The 17,166-nt window shown below is 37.9% G+C and overlaps 1 protein-coding gene across 11 annotated transcripts in view; it reads left to right on the plus strand.

Annotated features, from left to right (window-relative positions):
* Positions 1 to 17,166, plus strand: part of LOC127449222 (inositol polyphosphate-4-phosphatase type I A-like) — a 111,974-nt gene that overhangs the window by 73,091 nt on the left and 21,717 nt on the right. For 4 of the 11 annotated variants that reach the window (XM_051712509.1, XM_051712514.1, XM_051712515.1 and 1 more), the window contains one exon: positions 9,949 to 11,629. The exons of 5 other annotated variants lie outside the window; for them this stretch is intronic. In XM_051712509.1, the coding sequence (XP_051568469.1) occupies positions 9,949 to 10,081 (133 nt within the window). In that variant the 3' untranslated portion in view covers positions 10,082 to 11,629. Of the gene's footprint in view, positions 1 to 387; positions 11,630 to 17,166 lie in introns of those variants that run through there. 2 more of the 11 variants (XM_051712507.1, XM_051712511.1) reach the window with 2 other exon arrangements.

Genomic DNA, 17,166 nt, shown 5'->3' on the forward strand with positions numbered 1-17,166 from the left:
CAGTGTCCACCTCTCTCTCTCTCTTTCTTTCATTCTTTCTCTCTCTATCTCTTTCTCATTTTTTTTCTCCGTTTCTTCTATTTCTTTCCCTTTTTCTTTCTATCTTTCTCTCGTTCTTTCTTTTTTCTTTTGTTCTTTCCTTCTTTTTTTCTCTATTTCTTTTTCTTTCTTTTTTCTTTTTCTGTTTCTTTCGTTCTTTTTCATTCTCTCTCTCTCTCTCTCTCTCTCTCTCTCTCTTTCTCTTTCTCTTTCTTTCTTGATGTCCCTCATCCCTCTCTCATTGCTTGTAGCTTTTTGGTGTTGGCAGTTAAATTTGCTTGTCTTTATTTCTCTGTGGCTTGTGTGGCCTAATATGTTTGTTATTTTTATATTTATTCACTTGTTTAGGGACACAGAATATTTGTTCCTTCCAACTCCATCCTTCCTGTCCACGCTTTGAGCGAACCAAACACAAATAAATCACTCCTGTAGAGTGTGATGAGAATACAAACTGATAAAACTTTGTTTGTTTGTTTGGCTGTCTGCTTGCCAGATGTTCTGTGCCTATGAAATGATATGTTTTTCCCCAAACTCCCTCCTACTCGCTCATCTACTGATTTGAGGACAGACCTGAAGTTTCTTTTATAGAGAAAGTGGTCTTGGGATCGATGCTTTTTTCACGCATCGATTATCAGGAAAAAAAAATCAGATATAAACCGGACAATGTTTGGGACAATATGTTTGGGGGAAAAAGGGACTCTCCACCACGTTAAGCACCTGCACATCGCCGACTATAAACTTAGCTACACACTTTGTTAGTTAACTGGCCTGCTCCAACTTTTTATTTGCGCTTTCCCCAAAACTCTCCCATTTCTTTATCCACCATAACATAATATTATCCACAACGCTGCACAAATGTAGGGGTGACAGAGGTGACAATAACTTCGTATTAAGTACAGTACATGTTATATCACCCCCTTGTGGTCTCCCAAAGATGTTACGCCAGACTACATTAAACAGAAGGCCAACTGACTGTGAATGGAAAAGCACAAAATTTAGGCTTCTAACTTAAATTTAAGCTAATACATTGATACCTCAAAAACGCATCAAGAAAATAACATGCTGATCAGTTATCGATGTATCGATTTTATGACATTCCTACGAGAAAGTCATGTATACTGTATGTCCTCCGTATTATGGAAGCTGATGAAAGTTTTGTTGCTGTTGTTGAGAGAAAGTCTCAGTATACTCAGCGCACTGTGCATGATCTGCCACTGCATTGTTCTGCCATGAAAGCCAGCAGTCTGTCTGTGCCTGATAAGTTCCTTTCACAGGTTTACTCCTTAGCTGCAAAAACACTTTTGGTCTTTCTTTTTCTGTCACTTTATCCATGAGTCTAAAACAGATGGATCGACACCCTATTGCCTTTTTTTCTATCTCTTTCCAACTCTGGACACAGTGGATGAGTGTTGCATTGTTTTTAGCTTGTCTGTTTTGAAATGGCTCTGTTGGTTTATTGCATGGTGGGAGGACGCAGCACGCTTGCATTGCATGGCCCAGTGCTGGCAGCAGCCAGCTTCTGGCAGACCCCCTTCTGACTAATATGGAGAAGCCATCTCTCTAACTTTACTTTAAACACTCTTAATATTCTCTTTCTTTATTCTCTCTCCTTCTCTTCTTTGTGTCTCTATTGTATTCATTTTTCAATGTCATATTGTCTGTTTAATATCTTTTGCTTTTACCTTGTTCTGTCAACTGAACGTGTGTTTGTGTTTGTTTGATCTTTTTCTACTGAACATCTGTTTGTTTTGGATCCATTTCTGACGGATGGATTGGACTTGATGCCTTTTGTGCACTCACATCATCACGTCTGCACTTTAATCCTTTTATTGAATTAATTTTATCAATTCAACCACCTCATTTATGTTGGAACTACCTCTATGGCCATCCTTTGCATGTCGTCCCATTCTGTCTGGCCCTTTGTCCGTGCCCCTCTCTGCAGCATTGGGACCAGGGAGGGGGTTACTCAGAAGAACCTGAGCGGCTTATTGCCTGTACGTGACTTCAGGCTGGACCCCAGTCTGCTCTACTCTCTGCCCCTTCTGGCCCTGAGCCCAAACCTGCTCATCGTTTGGGTGTTCCTCAGCATAGCCTATCTGCTGGCCAAACTCCGCTGCAGCTGAGCCTAAGATCCCCTTTTTCCAGTCTTCATGGCCCGCTTTACACCTGGCATTAATGTGCGTTTTGTTTAAAGAAATAACGTTTTAAAGCACCCTGCGGAAATAGACCGCGAACGAGAGGATTTGGGGAGGGAAATAAGAGATGTGTCCATGTGCATTCCTGTTGAATGGAGCACAGCAGTCTGGTTCCGGAAGTATAAATCACATAATTTTTTTCCAAAAGGGGAATTGATTATTGCAATACAATCCATTTTGAGTGAGAAAAAGACCAAAATGTAACCTTTTTTACTATAAATGTTTTGACGCATGCGCAGAGTGCTCTCTGAATGATGCAGTCGAGTCGGTCGCCCAATCTCTTAAAAATTATGCATGCATGTGCACATTTTAATATTTTGCAATATACTATAAATTGATTCTGTACTTATAATTGACAACTTAAAACCTCCTATGGTATTGAAAAATGGCACCTCCCTTTGGTATTTGCAGTCATTTTTGACTGGAAGGGTTAGATGTGTTAGAATTTTTAGAAATCTTTTGATGATAATGATAAAAAACAATTCTTCCCTGAAGTAAGAACAATACAATTATGCATTTCTTTTGGGATTTTTTGCTATTTTGATCTTATTTACATGTACATTTCTAAATTGTACCATTAATTTGCATATACAAATAAGCATTTTTTGAAAAAATAAAAAATTCTGAACCTACATTTCTATAAGCTGAAACATGAAGGAAATATGAAAATGTGACATAAATTGGCAGCAGATTGCTGCCATCTGGTGAACAAAATATAAATAACATGACTTGAAAACCAGTAACAGCCAATAGATGGCTGTAGCCACCTACTGTGTAGTCTGATGGCTTGTTGTAACCTAATTTTATATTTTATCACTAGATATGCATTTGGATATATATTTAGACATTACCAAACTATTATTTTGTCAAAGTTTAGCATTTTAAATTTGATTTGAAGTGGTAGTTTTTGCAGTTAATGTCATTATGCTTGCAATCAAACCTGACCATGGTGTTACAAAGAGAATACACAGAATAAGCATTTTTCTACCAATTATTTGTTTCAAACATCAAAATTTAATATCTCAAAGTAATTGCATAATAATTTCAAGAAAATGAACATCAAGAAACAGAAATTAACTGTAAAATTCAGAAATTTCAATTAGAGTACAAAACAGAAGTGTGTGTGTGTGTGTGTGTGTGTGTGGGTGTATATGTTTTGCACTGTGGATGTTTTAGAGTCTCACCCTGTAATGTCTGTCTGTTTTTTTTCTGCATTGTAGCTGATTTATTGATTGTATTTGACAGATCAAAAAGAAAATTGCTCTGTTTTTTGGGGGGTTTTTTGGTCTTTCCCATTCGACCATTTATCGAATCGAGCCCAATTTTTTTTTTTTTTTTATGTTCAGATGGCAAATGGTGGAATAAGTAACCAAGTCTTGTACTGCTCAGATAAAGGAAACCATTTTTATTAAAATGATGAATACCATAGGAGGGTTAAATCAATAGTTTTATATATTTCTATCATTTTTAAATCCATGTAGTTCATTCATTGCACTCATTAAAGACGTGAGGTACACAGTCTTCTACCTTTGTCTTTTTGTCCAATTTTCAAATAATGTTTTGCTTCAAATCAATATTTGAAATCTTGCTATTCACCTTGAATCTGGTTTGTTTGGTTCATAGTGTTTAACGCTTTTATGAAGGATTTGTATTAAATTCCTATGGAAAAAAATGAATGGGAAAAATACTTCCGGAACCAAGACGACTGAAGTCCACAGGCACGGTTGCGCTCTTATCATTCATGGGATAGTTTCATGAAATCACCAGATTTTTGCGATTGATTAAAAATTGACAACCCCAATCAGATGATTGATTATTCATTCAGTTAAATATAAAATTATTATTTGGAGCAGAGCATCTGAATACTACTTGATAGGTGCATGCAGATAACAACAAAGAATTAAAATGTATACCTTCATCGATGGTTCAGATCCATTCAAGTCCACCTTCAAATATGGCTGCAGTGATCCTATCAAAATCCGATCACAATATGTGTTGGGTGCATTACCAACTGGCTATCCGATTGTGCTCCGATAGCAGGTGTAAAGGGGGCCAGTCTCTCGTTTCCTCGCACCAGCTATCACAGCACTTCTTTTTTCTGTTCCTTCCTGCACTCACTCCTCCGTGGTAAGGAGCTGTGTGCAGACAACTCTGATTTCTCTCTGGTTGATAGCAGACTGCTTCCTTCGGCTCTTCTTGCTAACAGCTAGTCTAAAGGTCTTGATGTTCCCTTCTGCCTTACCTCTCTTTTTTCTCTTTGCTTATGTAATCATGGTTGACATTAGGAAAAAAATGTCAAGGAACTGTACACTCATTTGTGACATTACAAATATTCTGAATTATTTTAGAGGGTACACTGAAAATAGATATTCATATATATTTAAGACTTTGATTTATTGATTTATTGCTAAATATTCTTATAATATCAAACAGATTTATTTGTGTTAAATAACTATTTTTGAAGCACATGTACAGTATATAACGTGCTGGTGGTCCATGCCGTTTATCGAGATATTGTTTCTGTAACCGTATCATGGAATTCTAGTGATTTTTGTGATTGATCTTTTTACGTCTTCCATGTGTTTCTATCTAAATGCAAAGCTAAGGCCTAGCCAAAGCTATTCTCAACTATCATCGCACTTGCTTAAAAAGTTTACTGCACTTTAGGCTGTTAAATGTGTCCATGTCTTCCCATGTTTAGCAGGACAGATTTTGCTCTTTCACCATGATGGTTTGCACTCACCAGTTTGCAGACACTTATTAAATATGGCCATTTAAGATTGTATGTTCAGTCAGGGAAATCGAAATATGCAGTTAAGTTATAACTACTTCTTTTAATCATAGTTATGTTTGCTATGAAAACTTTATCAGTGAAACGTGTTTATCACTGTCAGCTGAATGGCAATAGAGATTTAATGTATATGAATCTTCAGATTTTTCTGTGTTTTTGTATTATTAAAGAAGTGTTCTGGGTTCTGTTGACAGCATCTGTGACATGATTACTACAGACAATAATTGTCATCCCTCATTCCTAAAATTTGCATGCGTGGAAGTCTTAGGGGCATTGGAAGGTATAAAAGCAAAAAGAAATATATTATTTTTGGTTGAACATGGTCATGCTGCACTAATTTTGCACAGGTAAGATTGGTAAGAGATTCTGTCACACTAGTATCATGTTAACACATACAGTGTAGTGTTTAAATCCATTTAATCTCAACCGTTACATTATTTACAGAAATGATATTTGAAATTTGAAGGGTCTACAATGTTACTGTATTGTTTGCCATTTCCTATTGGGTCTTATGAAGAACTGAGGAAAATGTGTCTGTATTTCTGCCCTTGACTGCACCTGGGAAGTTGGCATTCGTTACTATGACATGTCATGCATTCATGTGGGAAACAAAATACAGAAGAAGCCAAACTTAAACAATTACGCATGGAACGATGGCAAAAGCACTTTTTCTGTTGTACTGGTGAACAAACATTAGTGAAAATAAACCTGCATCACTTATAAACGACATATACTGTATGATTTATTAATGCATGATATCTAACATATTATTGATGAATTTGCTTAAACAAGCCGCGGAGGGTGAGTCATTAGTTGACTGTCATATATAACAAATTAATATTATTGAAAGAAATGACAGAAGTTGAAATAATTTTGCAAAATCATTGCTTCCCATTATCTTTCATGTCAACACACCTCTTCCAACGTCCCAACTCGTGTATCATCGAGAATTCGGAGTTTCCCCACATACGACTTTGCGGGGTGATTCATGTGCTCGGAACTTGGAATTACGATATTTCTGACTCCACTTTAAGGGCACATATTTCCCGCTGGTTACAAATGTGACCAAGAATTAACCACATACTTTACTTTCATTTTTATTTTATTTTTCAGAAAAGGCATGTAGTTAGTGTCATTGGGCTCTCCGAGAAGTAAAATACATGTCTTCACTAAGCTGGCAAAAGAAAAGGGATTAAATGGGTTAAGTCTTTTGGCCATACTTTCCAAACTGTGTGTATTTTAACATTTGTTCCAGTGCTATACCTTGCCACGTAGACTTCCTTTGTAAGTGTAATACTGTCAATGCAAGTTTGTTCCCACAAATTGAGGAATGACCCAAAAGAGTTGTCTGTGGTAATCAACAGCATGCCTCAGATTCTGTCGATTTTCTACTTGCATTGAATCTAGAACATTCCTTTTTAAGATGTATCTGTTTAGACGGTTTAGAAGTAACTTATGCAGGACTGATGAATGGAATGTATCTGCTTTTGCCAAATATAAATTAACCACTTTGTTTTTTTTTAGTCATGATATCCAGGCTGCAAAGCTTCAGAATTCTTCACTTCTTCATATTGTATGCAAATATGCACTGTTACGATTGGAAACTGTATTATTTAACAGGACTCACAATTTAATCCTGCATCCCTGTGTGCCAAATTAGTGCCATATGCTCTGTCCTGGACATCTTTTTTCCAGTTTACATGCTCCACAGAGCTGCCATCATAAAATAATCTTCGCCAGGCTACAGGCAAGCGTTTCATCTGACCGACTAAAGAAACGGACTTTCCCAAAATATCTCCATTTTGGAAATCATATTCAGTTTTTCACCAGAGCTGAAGGGGTTCATTATATTGATGTTGCAGACGTTGAATAAACTAAGTCAGTTTACTTACAAGCCTCAGAGATGACCTCCAGACTCGTTTCGAAACATAATTCTGGATAATGTTCCTGACGGTTTGAATAAGTTGATTTAGTCTCTTTAAGTTGAAGAACAGGTTTTGGTGACTGATCTGAATTTGAGGTCTCATACTTTAGAAGATACTGCCTTGGGTTCGACTGAATGGCCTGAATAGGTTTAAAGAATAGAATTTAAGGTTAGCTCTCAGAGTGTTACATTGTGAAGGTTTGATAATTGGTTTTAAGACTAGGTTTGAATCAGTGGCCTGTGTTGGTGAATATGTTTTGGGAACTGTACAGTAAGGAGTGTTTTGTGGACTGGTTAGGGTTAGGTTTGCTTGTTTAAAGAATAGGATCACGTCAGTAGATGGTTTTCTTGTGGCTTTGTGCTGGTTTTAGAGAGATTATTATTTAGAGTCTTGTTTTATGCTTCCAGTTATAATGTACTGTATCTAAATTTTTAGATATTATTTCAATATTTTAAGTATTTGTTTTGTTAGCAATATTTAAATAATATAAGATCATAGCATTGATCTCTAGATTTCATAGCTCTACCTCATTTTGCTCCTGAACATATATAGGGTAATCATACAGAGTGACAGCACCATGATGATGCAAATCTCCTGTGTTGTCGGATGTGAAATTTAGACTTGATATAATTACCTTCCCAACAGAACAACCTACTGAACGTGCTGTACTTCCATCCCTCACATGCAGCCTCATTTTCGTTCATGTAAAATTAAATATGACCTCTACCCTGAAGAAAGTCTAATAAAAGGGGATAAGCTGTTAAAACTCTCGACCAATCCAGTAGTCCGTTCTCTGCTAATTTATATCAATTGAGGCTTGTTAAGGATGTTTTAATGAGTTTATTTATTGTTCAGATTTGAGTAAGCACATTTTTGAAAGAACCAACATTTTATATGAATAAACATTTTAAGACAATGAAATAACATTTTTGGGATTTCAATAGGACATAGATAATTGTTTCCTCATATACTGTAGCCCAAAAAAGTATTTGGACACTTTGCATCGTGCTGTATAAGAAAAAAATATATATACACACTGGTTTGCAATAAGTTTGGAATAATGTACAGATTTTGCTCTTATGGAAAGAAATTGGTATTTTTATTCACCAAAGTGGCATTCAACTGATCACAATGTATATTCAGGTCATTAATAACATGAAAAATTATTATTACAGATACTCAGGTGACATTTCACCCCACACTTCCTGTAGGACTTGCCATAGATGTGTCTGTCTTGTCGGGCACTTCTCACGCACCTTACAGTCTAGCTGATCCCACAAAAGCTCAATGGGGTTAAGATCCAGAACACTCTTTTCCAATTATCTGTTGTCCAATGTCTGTGTTTCTTTGCCCACTCTAACCTTTTCTTTTTGTTTTTCTGTTTCAAAAGTGGCTTTTTCTTTGCAATTCTTCCCATAAGGCCTGCACCCCTGAGTCTTCTCTTTACTGTTGTACATGAAACTGGTGTTGAGCGGGTAGAATTCAATGAAGCTGTCAGCTGAGGACATGTGAGGCGTCTATTTCTCAAACTAGAGACTCTGATGTACTTATCCTCTTGTTTAGTTGTACATCTGGTCTTCCACATCTCTTTCTGTCCTTGTTAGAGCCAGTTGTCCTTTGTCTTTGAAGACTGTAGTGTACACCTTTGTATGAAATCTTCAGTTTTTTGGCAATTTCAAGCATTGTATAGCCTTCATTCCTCAAAACAATGATTGACTGATGAGTTTCTAGAGAAAGCTGTTTCTTTTTTGCCATTTTTGACCTAATATTGACCTTAAGACATGCCAGTCTATTGCATACTGTGGCAACTCAAAAACAAACACAAAGACAATGTTAAGCTTCATTTAACGAACCAAATAGCTTTCAGCTGTGTTTGATATAATGGCAAGTGATTTTCTAGAACCAAATGATCAATTTAGCATGATTACTCAAGGATAAGGTGTTGGAGTGATGGCTGCTGTCTAGATTTGATCAAAAATGACTTTTTTCAAATAGTGATGGTGCTGTTTTTTACATCAGTAATGTCCTGACTATACTTTATGATCAGTTGAATGCCACTTTGGTGAATTAAAGTACAAATTTCCTTCTGAAACAGCAAAATCTGTACATTATTCCAAACTTTTGGCCGCCTGTGTGTGTGTGTGTGTGTGTGTGTGTATATATATATATATACTGTATATGTGTATACACACACACACACACACACACACACACACACACACACACACACATGCACATATATATATTTATTTGTGTATAAAAAGCACACTTTTTAAGCTATACATTTCACAAAGAGAATTATTATAAAACAATATATATAATTTTCCAAATAAATTATTTGCATACTTTCTGGTTGTCAAACATTAGTGAAACATGTCCATAGTTAATGTTATAAACTGTGGTTACTCATCTAGGACACCTGTATGAATTTATACATCTACTAAAAACAACTTTGAGACAATAGTTGCCTTAAAGTCATTGCAAAAATTGCTCAGAAAAGTAAAGTTGTGAGAAAATCTCGAGCTTGCGCATATGTTTGATATTTTTATATCTAATGCAATGACATTCAGACATTTTTAAGTGTGATTTAAGTGACCAAAAGTGTCCAAATTCTCTTTGGGGGCACTGTTTATTAATTATAGATAATATTATAGTATATTATAGATATATAGCTATATATTTACATAGATAATTGATAGTATTATTTATTTATTTATTTGTAACCCCGATGGTTGGTGTTGCAGTAAAGAGGTCATTGGCATGTGCAGCTTATATGGACTGTTTTTGTGGTGTTTTGTTTGTTGTTATGCTTATGCTGTTTTTATTGGTGTTTAGCTTACTCATGCTCATAACACTGCTGAAATACTGTGTGTGCTGTCATCTTTTGTGGCTGTGGTTAATTTTTGCTTGTGGTTTCAAAACACAGCTTCATGTTGTTTTTCTGTTTGTTTTCCCCACTTGCTTTTCCATACTCAACCGCACCCCTTTCCCCTGCCAGTGAGGGTTGCCGCCGTGAGAATACCATGAAGAACGCTGGATGTCGCAAGTATGCCTTTAACTATTTGCAGCTGAAGGCCTTTCCTAGACATTACAGACCTCCTGATGGCACTTTTGGAAAAGTGGAGACTTGATGAAATGACCCATGGTTACATGTAATGCAGTAAGATCGCTAATCATGATGTAGCTGAGAAGACCTCAAAGTTAAAATACTTGAAGCGGTTATTGCATACCATTGCCATCCTCTTCAACCTAAGCTATAGTAAAACTGTCAAATCTGCTCAACGCAAATGCCTTTTCAATTTGCTTTGATAGACAGTATTATACATTTGCATTTCAACTTATCTAACACTGTCAGTAGGTAATATGAAACGTCACAGACTTTACGACAGGCTGTGGTGTTTTCACCCACATACTGTATCTGATTAGTTCTCTTTCACAAGCTCAATATCTCTAAAGACCACATACAGTATGTACTACATGAAGTCATGCTGTAATTTATCATATTGGCCCTCTGTAGTGCACAGTTTAGGCTTTTAGTAATTTAAACTGAATGTCATATTCTTGGCGCTCTAAAGTGCATAATGAAAAGTTCAGTAATTTACGCTCTATTTCATACTCTTGGCCTTCTAGAGCATTCAGTGGGTTGTTTAGTAAGCATGGCCTACTATTACATCATTATCAATCCCTCGTTAGACTTCTCGCTAACTCTTCCTCTCTGTATATCCCTTTTGTGCAATGCCCATGTTTTGTTTAATGTTTTTTTTTTTTTCTTTTCTCCTGGTCCTCCATTTTGCTGTCTCGACACATGTGGCATGACTTCACTGGTTTCCTGTTCCATCCTTTAAATAGCAAAGGAACTGCAGGGAAATAAATCATGCCATTGTTTCTTTATAAATGTTCCGTGCTTTTAGCAGATTTAAACCCATTACATTTATCCAAACTAATCATGCACAGTCCATCCTCTCAGTATCTTGAACTCTTAAGATTGTCTAATAGGAAAACTATGCCCCATTGACTCTCTTCAAGCAACATAATTAGGCTACTGACAAGTTTCTATTATGGACCAACAGAGAAAATGATTAAGGCCAAGTGAGGTCAGTGCATCACTGTGTTCTGCTGGCAGCAACAACTCCCGGGACTTTTATTTTGTGAGAAGTATGACAGAGGTTCTAGGCACAATATTCTTGAGTACATTGGCTCTATTGGATGTTGTTTTGTGCTATACTTGTTATAAGTGTATTCATTAATGCCATATCAGCGCATTAAGGGAGATTTTGCCACAGACAGTGCATTGCTTACAAATACCAATCACCTGTATGCTGTATCAATGGCAGCTGGCACTTAACAATTAGACTGTAAAATGTGATTGTTACACGTACCGTGTGTGCATACTCTTTTTGACTTTATTTTATTTTTTAAATGTATTTGTCACAGGTAATTCTTTTGTGTGCATATCACCTTTTTTACACTTGTTTCAATTATTGTATGTTTACAAAACATTATTTAAGAGAATTATGCTTACAGATATTTGGATTGATATTGATTTGTATTTATTTGTTTTTATGGTACTGACCTTTTATGATGCCCTCTTAGATATATTATGTCTGTCTAGAACAGAGTTGTGCTGTATTAAAATGCTGTCATCAATATCTGATGCCATTAAAGAGAGAATAAGACCACTGACATCCATTGTGTCATTTTTATAATAAGTAGAGGGGTGTTATAACTAACGTCATTTGTCAAACCAATTGAAATTAGCGACTGGGGTAAAATCACTGTCATAAATGACCTCCAGTTTGTGTGTATTTTAAAGATTTATGGGACCAAAAAAACTATTTTGAGATGAGAAATTATACATTTTACTTTGGGCTTAGTATTTGAATGGTTATCAAGTTAATGGATGTTAAATGACAGAACTGGTATCATTTAAAACATCAGCAGCAGGTTCTCGTTTAATTTGATTTGTAATCTACACAGGATTTTTGTCTACTGTATATGTACAGTACTGTGCAAAAGTCTTAGGCACATAAGACGTTTCACAAAAACATTTGTCTTAATATGGTTATTTATATCTGCTACTTTAGTGTGTCAATAGGAAATATACATTTCATACTCCCAAACATTCTTTTTGCAAATAGAATAGAATAGAAGAACAGGGAGCCCTGCAACAGATGGCCACTGAACATTGTGTTAGTCTGGAATTACACGAAGAGACAGAAATAATTGAGAGTTCGCCACTAACTATGGCGAATTCTCCAAGAAGCTTGGAACATCCTATCTGCCATCAACCAAGAAAAGGTGTAAGTAGGGGAATTGATGCTGTTTTGAAGGCAAAAGTGTTCACACCAAATATTGATAAGGCTCTTTTTATGTTTACTGGACTTTGTATGGCGTTAATTGATTAATGAAAACCATTTGTCATTATTTTTTTAAGAAATCCTCACATTGAAAATTTTTCACAAGTGCCTAAAACTTTTGCACAGTACTGTATATATTAAAAATAGAAATATTATAGCTGAACAGACACGGAGGGTTGTAACACTACTAATGGACCAAGAAAGACTGCCTAAAATGGGACATTGTAGAGGCCTACATTTGCCACAATTTTAGTGACTACACACACACACACACTCTGTTTTGAATTCTGAATTCTTGGCCTATGCCTGTATTTTATTTTATTTGCTGTTATGAAATAAAATGTTTCCTGTATATTTGCCATTTTGATTTAAAATGAAATGGGGTTTGGTTGTCTCAAGAAAAAACTAGATCAGCACTGGCACTAAACATCTATAAAATGGTGACATTTCTAAAATGTATTTGTTGTGATTTACAATACCGGTCTCCTTTTTATAATAAGTAGAGGGGTGTTGTAACTGGGTCTGGTGTAACATAATTCATTTAACCAATCTGAAATGAGCTACAGACGTGTAATCACTGTCATATATGACCTCAACTCTCCTAAGGGTGTAGTTGAAGTTGTAAGTCTCTGTGTAAAAATTAAGGATTTATTTTGAGGTTTTAAGTGGAATTCTTTTTGGTTACTTGCTCGCCATAGTATTACCCCTGTAGTTTTTGACCATCCTAAATCTCATTTCAAACAAATCTGAAAAACTGGATTTTCATCCACAGAATTGGACTTTCGAGTCAAAGAAGCCTCAAACAATTGAGAAGGAAAAATAGCTTCTAATGAGAATATGTGTAAACATACTTAGAACTATCCTCATGTGAGATACCACAGGGGTGAAAATACATTGCTGCCAAGTTCCTTATGATTAAATAGGGGTAAATGAACAGTATTATCTATGTAGAAAAACTAATGCATATTAACATCAAAACATTCCTGCTGTGCAAGAAGGTTGCAATAATATGAGGCTGCTGTGTTGAAGTTCTGGCCTGTTTGCAATTACTTTGGGGCTATTGAGTTCTAAGTTGTATGATTACATACTACAGCAGAATGTCAGGGTATCTGTCTGTGCTGTAAAAGTTGCAGTTGCGTAACGCAAAAAGAAAATGTGTCAGGTTCCCGACACCCCAGATAAGTGTTTTTCTTCAGTGTCGGGACATGGCACCTGTGTTTTGTGTTTGTTCTGTATTGTGGTTCTAGTGTCAGGATCCTGCCACTTCAGTTGGTCTTGTTTATAGCTTTTTGTGGCTGGATCCTGACACTAGTGTTGTGTGAGTGCACATGGCTTTGTGTTTTTTTCATTGCCATGTGCATTCCTGTCAGTTCAGTCTTTAGTGATACCCCACCCTCTCATTTGTGTCGTTACCTTGTTATCTGTTCCACCTGCTCCCCCTTGTTACCCTCCTCATTTCCTTCCCTATTTAACCTCCCAGTGTTATCTGTCCTGTGCTTGTTGTATTTTTACCATGTTAGGTGTCTGTCCTGTCAGTTCTAGCCCTGTATTTCCAGCCCAGCCAGTCTGCATTTCACCTGCCTTGGACTGTGGAGTTCCCCTTTGGGGTAGTTTTTGTCAGTTTTTGTTTAATAAAGTTACATATCTGTGTTTGAGTCCTCACCTTCCTCCAAGCCATCCTGACAAAATGGTCCAAAAAACAGGAATAGTAAACTGAAATACTTTAGTTTAATAAAGAGGAATAGAAAAAAAAAAAAAAAAAACTGACCACAATTAGTGAGACATCTCATTGGTTCTTTGCAGAATTTTAGGTAAAGCAAAGAAATCAATTGAGCCGTGCATGTACAAGGTTCGTGAGTTGGCTGTATGCTTGTTTGGAGAGCAAAAAGTTATCTGAAAGTAGCATCTGTTGACAGAAGAGAAGTGAACCACCTTGAGTTCTTTGAAGCACTGTAGGAATTTCTGGAATTTCAAGATAAGTGTGCCTCTATAATTGGAGGGTCACCCATAAAAGGATTTATATTCTGTAAAATTTTAAGTTGTTTATCTAATAAATTAATATGTAGCATTACAAGATCACCTATCCAGACAGGGCCTTTGTTACTGCGCCCATATGATCTTATTGCATTCATTTCTACGTCGCTTCCACGAGGTAAAGGTTTATTGGAGAAAGAGCCTTGTTTTAAGAGAGCTAGGGCAGCACTAATCGATAAGCTATACACCCAAAGTCAATGGGCATGGCCATGAAGCTTTGGTATTTTCGTGCAAGCATGCGCTAAGCAGGGGTGTTTCCAGGATTTTTTCACAGGGCTGGCCGGGCAGGGGCCATTGATCAGTCTGTGGTGGCCAAGAAATTCCATCGAACTGGGGGCAGTGGGGTTGGGTTGTGGCTTAGTGGAGTGGCCAATGAAGCCCCCCAACTCCGCTCCTGGTGCAGTGGGTTTGACAAAATTGCGTGCGCAAAGCGCTGATGGGCTGGGTCAAGTGCAAATTTATTCTGAGGTTCTTTTCTGGTTATTGCTCACTTGTCATATACAGTAGTCCATTTCCTGTCAAGCACCAACAATATTAACAAAGACAGCATATTCATAAGAAGCTGATATGTTAAAGAGGTTGTATGCAATGAATTAGAAGAACAGAAATATGGACTTACATTATTTTGTGCATTAACTGTGTCCTTGTTGAAAGTCATGCATATTTTTATGACATGACACTCCTTTTATATGCATGGAAAATGAGGTTTGCATCAGAATTTGGATGTAGGCTCTGTTAAATTAAAGAGAATGTAAGTATTATTAATCATATTGATCAAGTGACACACAAATCATGGCTAGTATTGACAGTGATGGTATCAGCCTTCCAGGTTAGACTGGGAATTTTTACACGCACTTCATTTCAACTGGTTTAATTTGCTTTAAATATTTAGATACCAAAAATGAAAAATATAACAAAATATAATCAACATAATGAAGTGGTAAAAAAAAATTCTATTCTAACAAGTTCGTAATTTGGATCAAAATGAGGAAGCAGAAGATGGTGATTCCCATACAGGAATGTCCTTTTATTGAACTCAAAAACTTGTTCTCTTTACAGCGCAAAGGTACAGCTTCTCACGGCCACAAACTCAAGGTGCTTCAATATAAAAGAACAACGGCAGCGGCCAGCACACATGCAGCTTCTCAGCTGGGCTCTTTCTCCCTTTCGGTGGACTGGGCCGTCTTTTATCTCCCCCGCCTCTCACTGTGAACATGGAAATGGTAATTAGTCACTATTCATCTCAGGTGGATGTCCTTAACGCTTTTTCTCTCTCCCCAGACGGGTGCTCGACCACGCCCTCACCGCCTGACTCAGGCCGGGGGAACCATCCGGACTGCCCCCCCCCTCCTTTTCTGGAGAGGAAGTCCATGACCCTGGTCTGTGGACTACCTTGAACTTAAATGGCTTCAGTGCCAGGTACCAACGGGTGGAGCGGGGCATGGTCCGAACAGAGGGTGAATGCTTGTCCCAACAAATTGTAGCGGAGAGAAAGGACTGCCCACTTAATAGCCAAACACTCCTCTATGGTGCTGTACTTCATCTCTCTCATTGAGAGCTTTCGACAAATGTACAGCACTGGGCGCTCCTCCCCCTCCACCACTTAGGACAGAACAGCACCCAGCTCCCTGTCCAATGCGTCCGTCTGTAAAACAAAAGGGAGAGAGAAATCAGGGGAATGCAGAAGCTGCCCACCACAAAGTGCAGCATTTACCTGCGTGAAAGCTTGTTGGCATGACTCCATCCACTGGAAGGGTCTGGGGTTCCCTTTTTAGTGAGAACAGTCAGCGGGCTGGTGACATCGGAAAAATTAGGCACAAACCTTCGATAGTAGCCGGCCAGCCCCAGAAACTGTCTCACCTCCTTTTTGGTCTTGGGTAGGTTGCGATCACTGCAGTTCTGTCAATTTGGGGTCGCACCTGCCCGTGACCCAAGCTGAACCCCAGATACCGTACCTCCACCCACCCAATTGTGCACTTCTTCGGATTTGCTGTGAGCCCCGCTCGTCGCAGTGACCTCAGACCACCCTCAGATGCTGCATATGCCATTGCCAATCATTACTGTAAATACGCAGCGTGCGGTCTGAGGACTTAGTCCATAAGAAGCTGAAATGTAGCTGGGGCCCCAAACAAACCGAACAGAAGGGTCACAAATTGGTGTAAGCCAAACGGTGTGGAGAAGGCCGTTTTTTCATGGGACATCGGCATCAAGGGGATCTGCCAATATCTCTTTGTCAAATCTGGTGTCGGCCAAGGAGAGGCGAGAACACTTCAGAGAAATTATTTTGCAACCTCCGTACATTGTGACGGCAAGAGGTGGTCTCCGCAAGGGACCAGAGTGAACTGATTGGCTTTTAGACTCACCTCCGGAGCAAGCTCCTCCATCTCCGGAACTACCATCGCCAAGGATACAGGGACTGCCTCTCTCCATGGTTTTAGTAGGTTGAGGTGGTAAATTTGATGAGCCTCGCCTCTATCCGTATGCACTACCGCATAATCGACTTCCCCAACTCGCTGTGTGACCTCAAAGGGCCCTTGCCACTTTGCGAGTAATTTAGAGCTCGATGTGAGTAGTAATACAAGTACTTTATCTCCCTGTGCAAACTCCCGTAGCTGAGCTCCCGTGTTATACAGCCGGGACTGACATTCTTGTGCCTGTAGCAAATTCTCCTGTGATAGTCACCCCAGCGTGTGGAGTTTTGCTCTCAGTTCAAGAACATATTGAATTAAATTTTTGCTCTATGAAGCTCCCTCCTAACAATTTTCCTTTTTGATGTCTAAAACACCACAGGGCTTAGGCCCATAAAACAATTCAAGCAGGGAAAA

The sequence above is a fragment of the Myxocyprinus asiaticus genome, chromosome 12 (genome assembly GCF_019703515.2).
Source record: "Myxocyprinus asiaticus isolate MX2 ecotype Aquarium Trade chromosome 12, UBuf_Myxa_2, whole genome shotgun sequence".
Lineage (NCBI taxonomy): Eukaryota > Metazoa > Chordata > Actinopteri > Cypriniformes > Catostomidae > Myxocyprinus > Myxocyprinus asiaticus.